The sequence below is a fragment of the Triturus cristatus genome, chromosome 5_1 (genome assembly GCF_964204655.1).
Source record: "Triturus cristatus chromosome 5_1, aTriCri1.1, whole genome shotgun sequence".
Taxonomy (NCBI): domain Eukaryota; kingdom Metazoa; phylum Chordata; class Amphibia; order Caudata; family Salamandridae; genus Triturus; species Triturus cristatus.
The window spans coordinates 216,947,248-216,967,218 of record NC_140587.1 but is presented as its reverse complement, the minus strand read 5'-3'; the positions used below and the strand labels follow the sequence as shown (position 1 = coordinate 216,967,218).

Genomic DNA, 19,971 nt, shown 5'->3' with positions numbered 1-19,971 from the left:
GCTGTCTTGCACCTGGGGAGCGGAACTTCGACTGTGTGGGCCACGGGTGTGAAGGCACCTGTACTGATCCCGACACACCGATCAGGGAGCTGTGTGTATCGCTTCGCCTGCCCGCCCCCTCCGTTTCTTACCTGGAGTCGGCTCAAATCTGGTGCCATGACGGACCGTGTCAAAGGATCCGGCATCAGGGCAGCGAAGTCGGTCCGAACAAATAAACTGGACAGGTATACGATCTCTAAGGGCCTGCAGCGGGGACACCAGCCGGAGGAGGGCGAGCGGGGAGGACCTGGACCTGAGGAGCAGGAACTCTCCCTTAAAGATGTTATGGAGGCAATAACGGGGGTCAAGACCTCTTTGGACTCAGTGGCTATGGACGTCAACCTTATCAGGACCGACCTTGGGAAACTTAATGAAAAGCTGAAGCAGGTGGAAATCACGACTGCCGGCCTGGTGAGTGACGTAGCACTGCTGCAGAGGGAGGTCCATGATCTACAGGACTCCCGGACCCTCACAGACCTCAAGTTGGATGACTATGAGGGCAGTCTTCGCCGCAACAACCTCCGTATCATAGGAGTCCCGGAGAAATCAGAGGGACAGACTCCTGACCTGTTTGTCGAGGACCTTATCCTCAAGTACCTGCGACCCAAGGGACTCAGTAAATTCTTTGTGATCGAACGGGCCCACAGGGTCCCGGGCAGCCGACCCAAGCCGGGCGCTCCCCCGCGGCCTATGCTGGCCCGTGTCCTAAACTATCGAGACCGAGATGTGATCCTTCAAAATTCCAGGGCTGGCACCCCCCTCCGATATGAAAATGCTGATATCTCTTTCTTCCCAGACTTCACGCAAAGGGTACAGAAACAACGAAGACTATTTTTCTCTGTCAAGCGTGTCCTGAGAGAGAAAGGCCTAAAGTACTCGATGCTGTTCCCGGCCCGCCTCCGGGTTGAGGCGGAGGGGAGAGCTTGTTTTTTTTTTGATAGGCCTGAAGACGTAGCTGATTGGATTGAGTATCGAGGCACTAAAAGCCCTGCGGCGGGGAGAGCCGGAGGCCCTGATGACAATGGACCGACCTGAAGGGGAGCCTCGACGAGGACACGTTTCTTTGCAACTTGGGGGGGTGGAGGGGGACAGGGGCGGATGGGCGATGGGATCCATGGCACCACACCTAAACGGGACTACTGATTTATTAATGGACATATGTCAATTGTGTAATGAAGGTGAGACAGTGATGTAGCTTAGGGCATAGACACGGAGCTCCCTGCTTTACCCCTTTGGATAGTTTTTTCCTTCTTTCTTTGAATTTTCTAGGGCGACAGGCACTCTGCAAGTTGTTAATGGGAAGTTTTGAGCCCAGAGGGCAGGGCAGCAGGGCGGGGGGTTGTTGGGTAAGGGTCTTTTTATTTGCCTGTTTTTTGTTTGTTGAACTCGATGTTATGATGATGGTACAGTTTCTATTTTTGGAGGGTATCAATACCACACTCCGCGCACGTATCAATGGGGGTACGGCGTAACAAGGAAGTTAAAATTTTAAGTAGGAATGTGAACGGGTTGGGGGACAAAATCAAACGTAGTATAGTATTGCAACAGGTTCGGAGGCTGTCACCGGATATTGTGTTACTTCAGGAAGCCCACCTCATTGGCCACACATGTAAAGCTATGCACAGATGGGGCTATTCCATGATCACCCATGCAGGGTTTGCGTCTAATTCTAGAGGGGTGGGCATTATGCAAAAGAAATCATTTCCTTTCTCACCTGCTTCCACCCACGTGGATGACCGAGGTAGATATGTGGGTATCACGGGCACATGGGAGGGGAGAATCATCACCTTCATGTCCGTTTATGCACCCCTGGGGTTGCAGGCCACCACATTCTCCGATCTCAGCGCTGTGCTGCTGGCATTGCCGGAGGGGCATCTTGTGATCGGGGGAGACTTCAACTCCGTTATATCAGGTACACTGGACAGATACCCCCCATGCACGCTACCTCCCACCGCTCACTCTTTCTCTAGTTACTTGGAGGCGATGGGACTAGTGGATGGTTGGAGGACGTATCACCCTGACAAGGTCCAACACACTTTCCACTCGGGCGCCCATAATAGCCTTTCGCGGCTAGACTATATCGTTGTCCCCGCCCCGCAGGTGACGGACATACACGAGATACGGAACTTAGCTAGAGGCATCTCCGACCACTCTCCCCTCTGGGTCCACATTGTCCTCGACGACACCCTGGTGAGGCATATCGCCCCAATTAACCCCTGGTACCTTAAAAGCCCTAAAATACGGACCAGTCTGACTAAATCCATAGATAATTATTTTCGGGAGAATGAACATTCGGTTGACTCCCATTAGACACTATGGGAAACCTTCAAAGCAGTGGTACGGGGCGAAGCCCTCTCCTTAATAGCAGGGTCCAAAAAAGACAAGCTGACGGCGGTTTCTGACATAGAACAAGACATCGATCGTCTTGAGAACAACCTTGACCCTGACCCCTCGCCAGAGACTCTCCATGCCCTGCGACTCCATCAGGAGGAATACCGAGCCCTGGTCACCGACCGTGCTAAACTGCTAGGACAGTGCAGACTGGGACGAATTTACGTCTGGGGAGACAAAGCCGGGAAATTAATCGCCTGGCTGGACAAAAAAGAGCACGCTAGCCAACTAGTTCCTGAATTAAAGAGCTCTGGAGGATTCGCCATAGTGTATCCTCATTGTATAGTTGACCACTTCGCAGCTCACTTCCGTACAGTTTACTGCTCCGTCGCGCCATACACCAAAACGGACTCCGCTGAACTTTTGCGTGACATTTCTCTGCCGGTACTATCCGACAGTGACTGCGCGTTCATGGATAGCGCCCTTATTGCTGACGAGATTGCAACCGCAATCAGAGCACTCCGCCCTGGCAAGGCGCTGGGTCCCAATGGCATCCCGATCAAACTCTACAAGCTCCACCCGGACAGGCTAGCACCACATTTGAAATCTATGTTTGAGACTAGTCTAGAGCAGGGATCGCTTCCCCTTGACCACTAAGTTGGGATTTGGGCCGGGCTTTAGTCAATGGGTACGACTACTATACAGTTCTCCAATGGCTCAGGTAACTGTAAATAACAGGAAATCTGAATCCTTTCTACTCAGCCGAGGGAACCGTCAGGGGGCCCCCTCTCCCCTCTACTGTTCGCCTTAGCTCTTGAGCCCCTTGCGGCCTAGGTCTGCAGGGATGCAATGATCCGTGGGTTGCGGTGGTCGGCTGACTGGGAAGACCGTATATCCCTGTACGCGGACGATATACTGCTATACCTTGCGTCCCCCAAAAGATCACTTATCGCGGTATTTGACATCCTGTCCGTCTTTGATAGATACTCTGGGTTTGACATCAACTGGCAGAAAGCTCTCCTCTACGTCCTGAGTGGAAAGCCCCCCCCAATACCCTGAAATTGTCCCATACCAATAGTCTCAGAAGGCTTTAAATACCCGGGTATTTTTATTTCGCTAGACAAAACTCTTCGTTTTACCCGAAACCTTGCTCCCCCGATACAACGACTAAAGCAAGATATCGTACATTGGAAGTCACTCCCTCTCTCCTTGCTGGGCAAGGCGGCACTTTTCAAAATGATGTCCCTACCCCACTTTCTCTATGTCCTCCAGAATTCGACAGACCCAGTACAAAACTCTTACTTTAAACAAATAGAGGGGCTTCAACGAGAACTACTCTGGGATGGGAGGCCTCGTATTGCTTTACAAAAACTCACCCTCAACTGGTTCGATGGGGGGATTGGATTGCCTGACATTAATAAATACTACTGGGCTTCACACCTAACGGCAATAAACCACAACAACTATGGACGGCCCGATGACCCCAGGTTTAGCATGGATAGACTGCTCCTTCTAAATGGTTCCTACACCCGGGCCCTTTACTCTAAGCCCAACAGATACCCCCTCACTGGTCCCACTAAGCATACTGTCCATATCTGGCACGCGGCGACTGCATCGCTGGGTTGGACCAACAGACTGACCCTGTCTACGCCCCTGTGGGACTCCCAGAGACTCGGGGACCTGGGCAACTCGAGGGCTTTGATAAATGGGACCTAATTGGCATCTCCCACATCAGAGACTTGTGGGATAAAAATGGTGTTAAATCCTTTGACTCCCTTCAACGTCAATATGCCATGGCGGAGTCAGAGCGTTTTTGCTACCTACAAGTACGCCATGCATTGCAAACCGCTCTGCCCCGTGACACTTCCCCACCTGACTATTCACCATTAGAAGACAGACTGCTAGATGGTTATGTGCCCGAGAGAGCCATCTCCCTAACCTATAGAAAGCTCATTAACAATATGGACGATCCATTGTTAACAATATGGACGATCCATTGTTACCTCTGCGAGAGAAATGGGTAGAGGACGGTATCGAGCTGGACAATGAAAATTGGCAGACCGCAGTCTCCTCCCCCAAAACTGTTGCCATCCCAGTGCACCTCCGTCTTGTGCAACTATTGCATAGAGTCTACATCACGGGCCCCCAACTGATACACATGGGTGGTCCCACAGATGGGTATTGCAGAAGGGGATGCACCCAGCTAGGCACGTTCATGCACATAATATGGCACTGCGACCCAGTACAGACTTACTGGCGTGATATTCATAACATTATGAGCCAAGCACTGGAACTTACTGTAAGGCCTGAGGCCCCCAGATGCCTCCTTATTATCTGGGAACCTACTGACCTTAACTCACATGCTATACAATGGGTCACATTGGGCTGCATGATTGCCAAGAAAAATATTGCCCAACGCTGGGGGACAACACATGCTCCAAGTGTCGTAGATTGGGAGACAGATCTCGACTGGTGTATGCTGCGGGAAAAGACAGTGCACGCGGCTAGGGGTTGTCCCCGAAAGTGGTCTAGGATCTGGGCTCCCTGGAACGCATACCGTGGCTACATATGCACCCCCCCAGGCGATGTTTGAGACTAGTCTAGAGCAGGGATCGCTTCCCCTTGACCAACGAACCGCAACCATTGTCACGATCCATAAAGAAGGGAAACCTAAAACTGACTGTGCCTCCTATAGGCCTATCTCATTGTTGAATGCTGAGCCCAAAATATTAGCCAAGGTACTCGCCAACAGACTGGTTAAGGTTATAGGTGGCCTGGTGCACCCTGACCAATCGGGGTTTATGCCTCGGCAAAACACCGCTCTTAACCTGCGCAGACTGCACGGGGTCTTGGGCAGGGCGTCGACTTTGCGCGAAGATGCCATTGTGGTCTCCCTGGATGCCACTATGGCCTTCGACACACTTGAATGGCCTTATCTTTTCACCGTACTCACTAAGTTGGGATTTGGGCCGGGCTTTAGTCAATGGGTACGACTACTATACAGTTCTCCAATGGCTCAGGTAACTGTAAATAACAGGAAATTTGAATCCTTTCTACTCAGCCGAGGGACCCGTCAGGGGTGCCCCCTCTCCCCTCTATTGTTCGCCTTAGCTTTTGAGCCCCTTGCGGCCTGGGTCCGCAGGGATGCAATGATCCGTGGGTTGCGGTGGTCGGCTGACTGGGAAGACCGTATATCCCTGTACGCGGACAATATACTGCTATACCTTGCGTCCCCCCAAAGATCCCTTATCGCGGTATTTGACATCTTGTCCGTCTTTGGTAGATACTCTGGGTTTGGCATCAACTGGCAGAAATCTCTCCTCTACGTCCTGAGTGGAAAGGCCCCCCTAATTCCCCGAAATTGTCCCATACCAATAGTCTCAGAAGGCTTTAAATACCTGGGTATTTTTATTTCGCCGGACAAAACTCTTCGTTTTACCCGAAACCTTGCTCCCCCGATACAACGACTAAAGCAAGATATCGTACATTGGAAATCAATCCCGCTCTCCTTGCTGGGCAAGGCGGCACTTTTCAAAATGATGTCCCTACCCCACTTTCTCTATGTCCTCCAGAATTCGACAGACCCAGTACAAAACTCTTACTTTAAACAAATAGAGGGGCTTCAACGAGAACTACTCTGGGATGGGAGGCCTCGTATTGCTTTACAAAAACTCACCCTCAACTGGTTCGATGGGGGGATTGGATTGCCTGACATTAATAAATACTACTGGGCTTCACACCTAACGGCAATAAACCACAACAACTATGGACGGCCCGATGACCCCAGGTTTAGCATGGATAGACTGCTCCTTCTAAATGGTTCCTACACCCGGGCCCTTTACTCTAAGCCCAACAGATACCCCCTCACTGGTCCCACTAAGCATACTGTCCATATCTGGCACGCGGCGACTGCATCGCTGGGTTGGACCAACAGACTGACCCTGTCTACGCCCCTGTGGGACTCCCAGAGACTCGGGGACCTGGGCAACTCGAGGGCTTTGATAAATGGGACCTAATTGGCATCTCCCACATCAGAGACTTGTGGGATAAAAATGGTGTTAAATCCTTTGACTCCCTTCAACGTCAATATGCCATGGCGGAGTCAGAGCGTTTTTGCTACCTACAAGTACGCCATGCATTGCAAACAGCTCTGCCCCGTGACACTTCCCCACCTGACTATTCACCATTAGAAGACAGACTGCTAGATGGTTATGTGCCCGAGAGAGCCATCTCCCTAACCTATAGAAAGCTCATTAACAATATGGACGATCCATTGTTAACAATATGGACGATCCATTGTTACCTCTGCGAGAGAAATGGGTAGAGGACGGTATCGAGCTGGACAATGAAAATTGGCAGACCGCAGTCTCCTCCCCCAAAACTGTTGCCATCCCAGTGCACCTCCGTCTTGTGCAACTATTGCATAGAGTCTACATCACGGGCCCCCAACTGATACACATGGGTGGTCCCACAGATGGGTATTGCAGAAGGGGATGCACCCAGCTAGGCACGTTCATGCACATAATATGGCACTGCGACCCAGTACAGACTTACTGGCGTGATATTCATAACATTATGAGCCAAGCACTGGAACTTACTGTAAGGCCTGAGGCCCCCAGATGCCTCCTTATTATCTGGGAACCTACTGACCTTAACTCACATGCTATACAATGGGTCACATTGGGCTGCATGATTGCCAAGAAAAATATTGCCCAACGCTGGGGGGCAACACATGCTCCAAGTGTCGTAGATTGGGAGACAGATCTCGACTGGTGTATGCTGCGGGAAAAGACAGTGCACGCGGCTAGGGGTTGTCCCCGAAAGTGGTCTAGGATCTGGGCTCCCTGGAACGCATACCGTGGCTACATATGCACCCCCCCAGGCGATGTTTGAGACTAGTCTAGAGCAGGGATCGCTTCCCCTTGACCAACGAACCGCAACCATTGTCACGATCCATAAAGAAGGGAAACCTAAAACTGACTGTGCCTCCTATAGGCCTATCTCATTGTTGAATGCTGAGCCCAAAATATTAGCCAAGGTACTCGCCAACAGACTGGTTAAGGTTATAGGTGGCCTGGTGCACCCTGACCAATCGGGGTTTATGCCTCGGCGAAACACCGCTCTTAACCTGCGCAGACTGCACGGGGTCTTGGGCAGGGCGTCGACTTTGCGCGAAGATGCCATTGTGGTCTCCCTGGATGCCACTATGGCCTTCGACACACTTGAATGGCCTTATCTTTTCACCGTACTCACTAAGTTGGGATTTGGGCCGGGCTTTAGTCAATGGGTACGACTACTATACAGTTCTCCAATGGCTCAGGTAACTGTAAATAACAGGAAATTTGAATCCTTTCTACTCAGCCGAGGGACCCGTCAGGGGTGCCCCCTCTCCCCTCTATTGTTCGCCTTAGCTTTTGAGCCCCTTGCGGCCTGGGTCCGCAGGGATGCAATGATCCGTGGGTTGCGGTGGTCGGCTGACTGGGAAGACCGTATATCCCTGTACGCGGACAATATACTGCTATACCTTGCGTCCCCCCAAAGATCCCTTATCGCGGTATTTGACATCTTGTCCGTCTTTGGTAGATACTCTGGGTTTGGCATCAACTGGCAGAAATCTCTCCTCTACGTCCTGAGTGGAAAGGCCCCCCTAATTCCCCGAAATTGTCCCATACCAATAGTCTCAGAAGGCTTTAAATACCTGGGTATTTTTATTTCGCCGGACAAAACTCTTCGTTTTACCCGAAACCTTGCTCCCCCGATACAACGACTAAAGCAAGATATCGTACATTGGAAATCAATCCCGCTCTCCTTGCTGGGCAAGGCGGCACTTTTCAAAATGATGTCCCTACCCCGCTTTCTCTATGTCCTCCAGAATTCGACAGACCCAGTACCAAACTCTTACTTTAAACAAATAGAGGGGCTTCAACGAGAACTACTCTGGGATGGGAGGCCTCGTATTGCTTTACAAAAACTCACCCTCAACTGGTTCGATGGGGGGATTGGATTGCCTGACATTAAGAAATACTACTGGGCTTCACACCAAACGGCAATAAACCACAACAACTATGGACGGCCCGACGACCCCAGGTTTAGCATGGATAGACTGCTCCTTCCAAATGGTTCCTTCACCCGGGCCCTTTACTCTAAGCCCAACAGATACCCCCTCACTGGTCCCACTAAGCATACTGTCCATATCTGGCACGCGGCGACTGCATCGCTGGGTTGGACCAACAGACTGACCCTGTCCACGCCCCTGTGGGACTCCCAGAGACTCGGGGACCTGGGCAACTCGCAGGGCTTTGATAAATGGGACCTAATTGGCATCTTCCACATCAGAGACTTGTGGGATAAAAATGGTGTTAAATCCTTTGACTCCCTTCAACGTCAATATGCCATGGCGGAGTCAGAGCGTTTTCCCTACCTAGAAGTACGCCACGCATTGCAAACAGCTCTGCCCCATGACACTTCCCCACCTGACTATTTACCATTAGAGGACAGACTGCTAGATGGTTATCTGCCCGAGAGAGCCATCTCCCTAACCTATAGAAAGCTCATTAACAATATGGACGATCCATAGTTGCCTCTGCGAGAGAAATGGGTAGAGGACGGTATCGAGTTGGACGATGAAAATTGGCAGACCGCAGTCTCCTCCCCCAAAACTGTTGCCATCCCAGTGCACCTCCGTCTTGTGCAACTATTGCATAGAGTCTACATCACGGGCCCCCAACTGATACACATGGGTGGTCCAACAGATGGGTATTGCAGAAGGGGATGCACCCAGCTAGGCACGTTCATGCACATAATATGGCACTGCGACCCAGTACAGACTTACTGGCGAGATATTCATAACATTATGAACCAAGCACTGGAACTTACTGTAAGGCCTGAGGCCCCCAGATGCCTCCTTATTATCTGGGAACCTACTGACCTTAACTCACACGCTATACAATGGGTCACATTGGGCTGCATGATTGCCAAGAGAAATATTGCCCAACTCTGGGGGGCAACACATGCTCCAAGTGTTGTAGATTGGGAGACAGATCTCGACTGGTGTATGCTGCGGGAAAAGACAGTGTACGCGGCTAGGGGTTGTCCCCGAAGTGGTCTAGGATCTTGGCTCCCTGGAACGCATACCGTGGCTACATATGCACCCCCCAGGTGACCCCGAATGTGACAGTCCCCCTCACCATAACTTCCAAGCATCATCCTACTATGTCTATACACCTTGGTTTTGCTGTGTTCCCTGTAATTGATCTGACTGGAACTGTACCTCTATGTTGAGTATGTTTAATAAAAAGAATAAATAATTTTTTTTAAAAGTTCCCCGTTGAGGAATTACCACTTTCGGATCAAGGCAACCAGAAGCCCCTGATTGCCAACCAACCCAATTGAACCCAACGTCTCAAAGCCCTCGCCATCCAACCACTGGGCCAAACACTGAAGTTGGGCAGCCAAATAGTATAATTCAAAATCAGTGGCTCCCAGGTCACCGAATTGTAAGAGAGACTATTGCACCCTCCATCCCATATCAACTCTAAGATTAGAGTATCCAAGTGGTTAAACCATGAGCGCGTTATCGTGATGAGGAGGTTGACAAAGAAGTATAAAAGTTGAGGCAGAATAATCATATTGGATAAAAAAAGGCGAGCCATCACCGGCAGTTTCAATGAGCGCCAGAACTGGACGCTGAACTTAGAACGAACCGCCGGCCCTAAGTTACATTCTTTAAGATCATCTAAGGCATGGAATACTTGAATTCCCAAGTATTCGCTTTTTCCCTGTATAAATGGTTGTTGTTTTCAGTGTTCCCTTGTTCTGCTAAGGGCAGCAGTGTGGGACCTGGTTGGCCTGACAGGTCGTCAGATATAGAAACCCTCTGGTATTTGAGAGCCCATGTGCTTCTCGACTTGCAAGCTCATGGCCCTCTTTACATCCAGCGGTTGTTGTATCGCTCTGGCATCTGTGAACTCTATATACACAAACCTTGAGACACTTTCTTCTTCTCTTGCAAGTACCACTGAAACGTTAGTCGCCATTTCGTTTGCTCATTGCTCTTTTAATGTTTGCAAACCGCTTGTGTGGCAAAGTGCAAGCGATACGGAAAATATACAAAATTATCCATCTTGGTCAAACATTTGAGTTCTTCCATTTAGCTACAGTGTCTATTTAACACTTCATGAACATTATGGAGCCTCATGCTTCCGTCTCTGTACTACATTGTGTTGGTTTTGTGTTTCTTACATTCTAGGTGATGCCAGAGTTCTGTGTACATTAGAGATTCATGAACATTAAAGAATATTACACAAAGCCTATAGCCAGGGGTCAGTACTTCACTGCTTTAAAGTGTATTACAATGTGCTTAGCTGCTATCATTTTCAACCTGGGATTACCTTTCTTAATGTGAAACTGCTTGCTCTGTGCATGATTATGGTGTTACATTTTATAATGTATTTTTAATATGATTCATATGATCTATTTTCAGCTATAGGTTATGCTGTAAATGTCTACTAAGAGAGTGAGAGCCTCCCTGTAGACTGTGCATAACGTGCCTTGCTCCCTGTGCCACTGCGTCATGGGAGAGATCGACTGGTGATTAGTACTTGCGATGGTGTGCTGGCCCTGAGTGATTTGACAGCATAGCGGCGCTACATTGCTGGTCCCCTGCGTCCTGTGGTATTTTATGGACAGCGATGGGTTGCTGCAACGGATGAAGGCCCACCTGTGAACTCGACCAACGAGACACGGTGAGCTCTGTGGTCTGGAACTCTACCCTCAACTGGTGGGTCTAGAGTGTAAGAGGCCCGCGGCAGTTCCCTCCTGGCGGGACTTCCATATTAAGGATGGCCCAGGCGTGTGACCAGGACTAAGCGGAAGCTGCGAAAGACTACACTGGAGACAAGTCATGTGTTGCTATTCTTGGTCCTGAGACTTCTGTACCATGAAACCGAAAGGGGCCCCACCGATACAGTCAAATAAACTGGACAAGTATACAGTGCCTAAGCAGTCATCCTCCACAGAGGGTGCTATGCGCGGCCAGATCGACACTTCGGAACCGTCACTCAGCTCCATTATGACGGCCATACAGGCTCTGGGGACAACGCTGGAAACTAAAATCGATAAAGTATCAATCGAAATGAACCTTCTCAGAGCCAATCTGAATAAAACCTCGGAGCGAGTCACCTCGACAGAACGAACATTGTCGAGCTTTAATCTACCACTCGTAAGTCGGAGGACACAGTTCAACATTTGGTCCATCAACATCGTCAGGTGGCTATGAAGCTGGAGGACCAGAAGGGGAGGGCCTGCCGGAACAATATCCGAGTGGTGTGGGTCCAGGAAGGGGCGGAGGACCCCAGCATGGACCTGTTTCTTGAGGACCTAATATTGAATTGCCTAAAGCCCAAACGACTATCTACCTTCTTCACGGTGGAGAGGGCGCACAGGGCGCCGGTCCCCCGCCGAAACCTGAGACCCTCCCAGAACAATCATATCCAGGATCCTTAATTATAGGGACCGGGATGCCATCCTACAAGCAGCTCGATTACATGGAGACCTCCCGTAAGAGAATACGACGGTGAGGTTCTTCCCGGACTTTAATCTCAAGGTGCAACAAGAGCAGCGCACTTTCAAGGAGTGAAACGAGCTCTAAGAGACAGGGGCATCAAATATATGATGTACTTCCCGGCAAAGCTCAAGATCATCGTTGAAGGGAGGTCCTGGTTTTTCACAAATCCATCCGATGTGCAAGTATGGATGGAGAAGACGCAGCCGCGGAAAGACACTATCCGCGGGGCTGGAAGCTGGAGAGACACTCGCAAGCGCTCCCCAGGATCCTACAGTGGACAAGAAGGAATGGATTTAAGAGAACAACGATCCCGACGAGCCAAATCATTGAGTCAAGCGAACTCCGAATCGCACCGAAAATGACTTCATCAATTCAGAGATCTGATTTGGGGACTGATTGCTGTACCACGTAATGTACATCATGAGGGGTGGTAAGGGGATAAATGCACTTCTTAAGATGTATCCCGGTAGATCTGTACACTCACTGTAACGGTTTTGTTTTTTCTGGACCTGGGTTCCAGTGAGACCTCGCGGAGCCATGGGTGGGCGAATCATCAATGCAATGCGTCACAGTTAAGGTATTGCCTGTAGGGTTGGCCAATCCCCATACAGCAACACTGGGGAAATTTAATTTGGCACCCATCATTACTCTCCTCCTTCACATCTTAACCATCTGCATCTTCCCATTGGAGATCCTAGTAGAGGGCCATGTGTGTTCACCAGTCATACCCTGCAGAGTATCTCAGAGCAAAGACCGGCCTATAAACACACATTTGAAACTTATCTCCCTAACTGAATCACCCATTGAGTAGCTAAACTGGAGCTGAGAGTCCATGGGATGGAGGGAGAGGGAGAAATAAGGGGAAGTGGGGACAAAGGGCAAATATAATGCGGCTCGTGAGGTCGGCTACACGTGTTCCCCTCTAAATCTAGGTGCCCTGGGAGCAGCTCAATCTTACAAAACTCAGGCATGATTGACAGATACTTGTATACAGTCATATGGCTGTGTTTAAAATGAAAAGACCCTTGTTAATAGGATGGGCAGTGATAACTTACCTTTTTATTTTAGGACATTTAAAATAATATTAAAATGAAAAAGAAAGCATGCCAATGACCAAATCCCCAGAAATACTTCTAGTATTCTCCAGCGAACACTCAGTTCGAAACACTTAAAATTGTACTCTGAGAGAGATTTTGCAACACCACACACATCAAACACTGGAATTCAAAGATATACGAATGATTAAGACATGCCTACTGAAAATAGTAATAAACCCACAAACTCGCCACTAATTATACACCCTCACAAGTCCAAACAGACTCTGGCCTTTCCTGGAATTCTCAAAACCAAGGATGGAAGATACCCAGACTCCATCAGAGATACAAGGCCATGCGTACGATACAAAGCATACAATATGAACAACTTGCATAACATTTACTTTATCTTTTACTTAGTATAAAATCCAACAACAAGGAGATCTAACATGCTTGTACATTGAGCTAAAAAAACAAAAATCCTTCGCTGTAATTTGCAACAGACCTTGATCGGAGAGGAAATCCAACATTGTCTGCAAGAGAAAGGACAGATGTCGCACGGAGAGAGCAGGGTTTCCCATCCTTCTGGAGGCATACACCAACTCGTGAAGCAGGCGCATCTGCACTGCAGCCCATCCTTTGTGTGACCCTGCCCAAATAAAAAAGCCATGTCAAAATCTGATGTTGAATAGGGAACACAACAAATTTAATGGAATCAATTCTGAAATAGAACTTTGGGATTAGAGGACGGAAAACTGAAAGGTAAACTAAAGCTCCCAACAGAAGTTTCATTTCAACACGGTATCGTTGGCCATCCGTAGACACATCTGCAGCTTTAGAGCAGTTTTTGGGCTGCTCTCTAAACATCAGCTTTCATCCTCCACAGATGGCTTTAACTGCAACGGATTCCTTCAGTTCAAAGAGCTTCATATTCACATACTATATTTAAGGGCTGCCTTTACCTTTTGGTTGAAGTCCTTTACAATGAGGCCAATTAATGACCTTATGACCACGTCAATGGAAGTCAAGACCAACACATGTTCTCTTGTCCTCTACAATAAAGGACACAAACCTAGTGTGTGTTCAACTATTTCGTTTCTATTTACGTACAATCCGTGCAAATGTTTTTCTTTCAAAAAGGGATTTCAACTACCTTCATATTGAACAAGCAGTGGCAAACCCAGCAGGTCTGGGATTAATGTGTTACCGAACATTGAGTTAGCACATTAGAATGGAACACACAAGTGGGAGCCTGCAGGAGGAGAGGACAGTAAAGGCTATAGTTGTAAAGCAGTACCTTATGCAGTTCAATGCAGGCACTAGAGTGGAGGAGGGATAATGCTTCCAAATAACCAATTGCATTAGGTGAAAGTAAATACTGCAGTGGGATGAGCTATGGTGTGATTGACACATTTTCAAGCCAATGGTATAAAGAGACTTGTCGAACAAACACAATAATTAAAAGTGGTGTACACAGAGATCATTCTAAGTATATTGATAGCAACAGATCATTTTGACAGATGTGTTGTCATGACGCGGACTAAAACAGCGCAATAGATAAGAAACAAATCTTCAGGCAGGGTTAAATTCGAATCTATATCTCGTTCTCTTTAGGATATAAGAAGTTAGTGCATATCTATTATTTCCCCCCATTTGATACACTGTCACATCTGCCGCTAACAACTGCTCTGCTACTTTTATTCAATAATGTTTCAAGCTCCTGCAGGGTGGGAATTAAGAGTAGTCTTGGGCCCACTGATCCATAATTGCAAGTTGTAGGGGCTCCACTGCGCCTCTGCAGGCACTGGTGTCGGCTCATTACATTTCACATTTGTTGGGGTTAAGAAGAACTGCTGAGAGTGCAAGGGCAGACTCTGGTTAGAGCTCTACCGGTCTGTGTTTTTCAGCAGTCCTTGCAGTGCTCTGTATGCTTTTTGATGCACATATACAAAGGGGAGTGTACGGGGTTAAGCAGCCAAGCAAATCTTAACCTATAGTGAGTAGCAGTGGAAAAGGATGGCCTTTTTTTTTTTTTTTACTTGTGATCTCCCTGCAGATCTCCTCAGTGGCGGCTAGCATATAAGGATGGTGGGTGAAGCACAAAAATAAAAGTAAACTATAAGTAAAGAAAAAATAATCCCACTTACCTTCTTGGCACAACGTCCTCCTCCTCGCTCGGGTCTTCTCCAGGTAGAGAGGCAGGCTGAAGGACACTGCATTAACCAATCCTGGCACTGCTCTCATGCTGAATGAGAGCAGCGCCGGGATTGGAGGAAGCGGCCTCTATCGCCGCTCCTGAGGTCTCTGGAGCCCTATGCTGTCTCTAACCCAGCTGTCTAAAACAGCTGGATTAAAGAGGTTTAACATGTGTATGTCTTGCTGGCCGTCGCAAGACGGCCGGTCAAAAAGACACGCACACTTTAAACTTAAAGTGCCCAGCCCATCATTGCTTTCTACTGTTGCCTGGCTGGCAGCAGCAGAAATCAGAAAAAGTATGGCTTAGGGTGTGCAGTGCTTAGAGTAGCTAGGGTGCAGAGAATGACTAAGGCTCTGTTCTACAACAGGGGATGCAGAGAATTGCTGAGAGTGTATTCTGTGCATTGATGAGAGTGTATTCTGTGCATTGATGAGAGTGTATGCTGTGCATTGATGAGTGTGTGCAGAGCTTGGCAGAGGGTCTGTGCAGCGCATGGCAGAGGGTCTGTGCAGAGCATGGCAGAGGGTCTGTGCAGAGCATGGCAGAGGGTCTGTGCAGAGCATGGCAGAGGGTCTGTGCAGAGCATGGCAGAGGGTGTGTGCAGAGCATGGCAGAGGGTGTGTGCAGAGCATGGCAGAGGGTGTGTGCAGAGCATGGCAGAGGGTGTGTGCAGAGCATGGCAGAGGGTGTGTGCAGAGCATGGCAGAGGGTGTGTGCAGAGCATGGCAGAGGGTGTGTGCAGAGCATGGCAGAGGGGTTGTGCAGAGCTTGGCAGCGGGGTTGTGCAGAGCTTGGCAGAGGGGTTGTGCAGAGCTTGGCAGAGGGGTTGTGCAGAGCTTGGCAGAGGGGTTGTGCAGAGCTTGGCAGAGGGGTTGTGCAGAGCTTGGCAGAGGGGTTGTGCAGAGCTTGGCAGAGGGGTTGTGCAGAGCTTGGCAGAGGGGTTGTGCAGAGCTTGGCAGAGGGGTTGTGCAGAGCTTGGCAGAGGGGTTGTGCAGAGCTTGGCAGAGGGGTTGTGCAGGGCTTGGCAGAGGGGTTGTGCAGGGCTTGGCAGAGGGTTTGTGCAGGGCTTGGCAGAGGGTTTGTGCAGGGCTTGGCAGAGGGTTTGTGCAGGGCTTGGCAGAGGGTTTGTGCAAGGCTCGGCAGAGGGATTGTGCAAGGCTCGGCAGAGGGATTGTACAAGGCTCGGCAGAGGGATTGTGCAAGGCTCGGCAGAGGGTTTGTGCAAAGCTTGGCAGAGGGTTTGTGTAAAGCTTGGCAGATGGTTTTTGGCAGAGGGTTTGTGCAAAGCTTGGCAGAGGGTTTGTGCAAAGCTTGGCAGAGGGTTTGTGCAAAGCTTGGCAGAGGGTTTGTGCAAAGCTTGGCAGAGGGTTTGTGCAAAGCTTGGCAGAGGGTTTGTGCAAAGCTTGGCAGAGGGTTTGTGCAAAGCTTGGCAGAGGGTTTTTGGCAGAGGGTTTGTGCAAAGCTTGGCAGAGGGTTTGTGCAAAGCTTGGCAGAGGGTTTGTGCAAAGCTTGGCAGAGGGTTTGTGCAAAGCTTGGCAGAGGGTTTGTGCAAAGCTTGGCAGAGGGTTTGTGCAAAGCTTGGCAGAGGGCGTGTTCACATCGCGGCAGAGGGCGTATTCACATCGCGGCAGAGGGCGTGTGCACATCGCAGCAGAGGGCGTGTGCACATCGCTGCAGAGGGCAGGTGCACATCGCGGTAGAGGGCGTGTGCACATCGCGGCAGAGGGCGTGTGCACATTGCGGCAGAGGGCGTGTGGAGAGTTTGAATAGGTATGCTTAGACAGTAGTAGGAGATCGGCCGTGAGGAGCTCTAGCATACACGCTTCAGATCTTTTACTTTACCAAAGACCTCCTGAATATATGGAGTTTCCCTCACGGCGCCTACAACGTGGAGGGTAACCAATACTACGGTTACGATCCATTCTCGTCCGAGACTCCAGGACTTCACAAGGGCGTGCTGGATGATTATTTTCACCGGCAAAGTGGCATCCATAGAGTCAACCAAAACTGCTGAAAGTGTTTAGCCCAGCCAGGTTGGAATTATCACCGGCTGAGCAAAGACAAAGATTGTTATCCTCCTTATACAGCCCTGAGGAAGTCGCGGAATTATTTTCCATATGCGACGAAACAAGTGTCGGCTGGTTTCCCCCTTTTCGTTGGCTCTATGAAAAAAAAGAATTAAAGACTGAGCAATATCCGACTCATCAGAAAATGTTTTCATTGTTTCCACTATGTTTTGAGATCTTGTAATTACTTACATACCGTTTGACTACTTTCATGTTTGCCTAGGATTCAGCATTAATTTGCAATTGTGAGGGATTTTCCCACACAAAACTGAGGGGTTATAGGGCTTATCCCCTCACCAAGCTGCACCATACTTATACTTTTCTTAACACACACCTGCGTCATCTAGCAGAGCACCTATCTCTCCCTGGCCACGAAAAAACCCTTCATTAGAGAGCAGAGCATTACTATGTTTGACTATGGTGTGTGGAGAGCATGGCTCAGAGTGTTTGCAGTGCTTGACTAGCGATTTGACAGTAGCGAGGGTGAAGAGGGGGTGAGAGGGAGCAGAGTATGATTATGGTTGTAGTCTGCATTGGGCAGGGTGTGCAGCGCATGGCTAAAAGTGAGTACATAGAGGATGTGCAGTGCTTGACAAGGGACTGCCTAGAGAGTCAAACACACAAAAGTTGATGGGAAATGCTTACAATTTGTCTAACCAATGACAATCGCTCTGTTTAGCATTCCAGCCTATTGTTCTTTTGCTCTCTGTGTCATTTCAGTTTGATGCAAATCAGTCTTGATCCTGCTCCAATAGGAACAGTCCAGCCTCAACTGCAAAGCCAAGTCCTCCCTGCACCAGAACACAAGCAACCCAAGACCAGTTTCACCCTGATTAGGGCAAATCAGTCAGGTATAGCTTGATTCTGTTGCAGGGATTCTGCACATACACAGAATTATGAGCCGGATTATGGAACCTCGGTGTATAGGTGCTAAGCCTTCCTACCACCTTAGTGCCCATGAGCCCAGGACCGACTAGCTATAGTGTCTCACTCGCTCTCCTACTCACAAACTGACAAACCAATGATTAGACATCCCAGAACACAACACTCCTGGATCTCTCAGGAATCACGGTAACAAGACACACCTTTTCGCTTATACACTCGTACTTGTCCACAATAAGCTCCGACAGAGACACGAAGATAGTTTAAAATATTATTTTAACTAACGTGCTATAAAATGCAGTATACGTACCACAACAAACATAAAGATGCATAACACCAATAACGTTAGCATTGCAGTAATGTCATATATCATAAAGGGAGACGTCATTATACAAAGACTATGGAGAAAGGACTATAGTGCCGATGCTCCCTCCCCTTGGTAAACAGAAGTATTATTATATAATAGAAGATCTCTGGGCTTTGTCAGCAGACCCCATACCTCAGGCCATAGATCCTATTTCTACATCACAGGGGCGTGTTGCTCTTCTCCCTGGAAAGGTCCCTCTCGAAGTGTGTGTTACCTAAACATGCATCCCCATAATATCAAAGTATGAGTCTCCAGCAAAAACAGCTGCATTGGTATGTTTTGTCTAAGTGCTAGGGTCTGACCAGAACAGAATAACAAGCGGCAGTGTTTATCGACCTTGCTTACAATGTTCAGACTAAACTCCAGGAACAGGCAGAGAACGAGCACAGCAGAGAGTTCTCATGTGAAAGGCATAAACGGAGTTTTACAAAGACATTTAGTATTTTGCGCAAAAGCAGCATTATGGCTACCAGGCTCATGCTAAATTAAAGATGTCAACAATGCCCCTAGCGACCATGTGACAGTTCCAGGGCCATAGTGAGCATGGGACCCATGTCTGAGCATACCCTTACCACTTAGTACATCCAACACAAACGATGATGAGAGGAAGGCTTGCAATTTGTCTTAACCACTGGCAATAGCTTGGGGCAACATCCCAACCCATCGTTTTATGCGCATTGTTAGAAATGGGGGTCTCTCATTGGCAGAGGTTGGTACCTTTGTCCAAATAGGGACACTTGCTTCTAGTCAGGGTAAGGGGGGAAACACTTCTAAAATAACCCCTGCTCACCCCCTTGGTAGCTTGGCACAAGCAGACAGGCTTATCTCAGAGGCAGTGTGTAAAGCATTTGTGAATACATAGAGTAACACAGTGAAAACACTACAAATGGACACCACACCAGTTTAGAAAAATAAGTAATCTTTATCCAAACTAAAACAAGACCAAATGACAAAAATCCACAATACTATACTAAAAATATGACTTCCAAAAGGTAGAAACAGTTCAGTTACAAGAAAATGTGAGATGCGACACTTTTACGCAAAGTACCTTGGATGCGTCGCAAAATGCAAGTAAAAAGGGTCACAGGGAAAGTGATGTGTCAGTTCCTTACACTCAGGGAAGGTGATGCGGCGGTTCCTTGCTCCTGGAGAGGTGATGTGTAGGTTCCTTATTGCTGCGCAGGGGAGGTGATTAGTCGATTCCTTACCGGAGAGGAGGTGATGGGTTGGTTTCTTACTGCGTGGGGAGGGGATGCGTCGGTTTCTTACTGCATCCCCCAATGATGCGACAGACTTGGCGCTTTGATACGATGCGCGATGATCTGGTGTGATGCATTGGTTCTTCTTCAACCGGGCCTGCGTCAGAATCAGTGAGGTGATCTCAGACATCGGAGATCGGTGCACAGGATTCGTCGCACGGCAGACACTTTAGCTGTGTGCAGGCGCTGCGTCGGAAATCTTCTCTCTCAACACTGCGATGCGTCGGAAAC

The 19,971-nt window shown here is 48.9% G+C and overlaps 1 protein-coding gene across 3 annotated transcripts in view; it reads right to left on the bottom strand.

Annotated features, from left to right (window-relative positions):
* Positions 1-19,971, bottom strand: part of TRAPPC9 (trafficking protein particle complex subunit 9) — a 2,530,995-nt gene that overhangs the window by 2,295,513 nt on the left and 215,511 nt on the right. For all 3 annotated transcript variants that reach the window (XM_085604860.1, XM_085604858.1, XM_085604859.1), the window contains exon 10: positions 13,475-13,618. In XM_085604860.1, the coding sequence (XP_085460986.1) occupies positions 13,475-13,618 (144 nt within the window). The remainder of the gene's footprint in view (positions 1-13,474; positions 13,619-19,971) is intronic.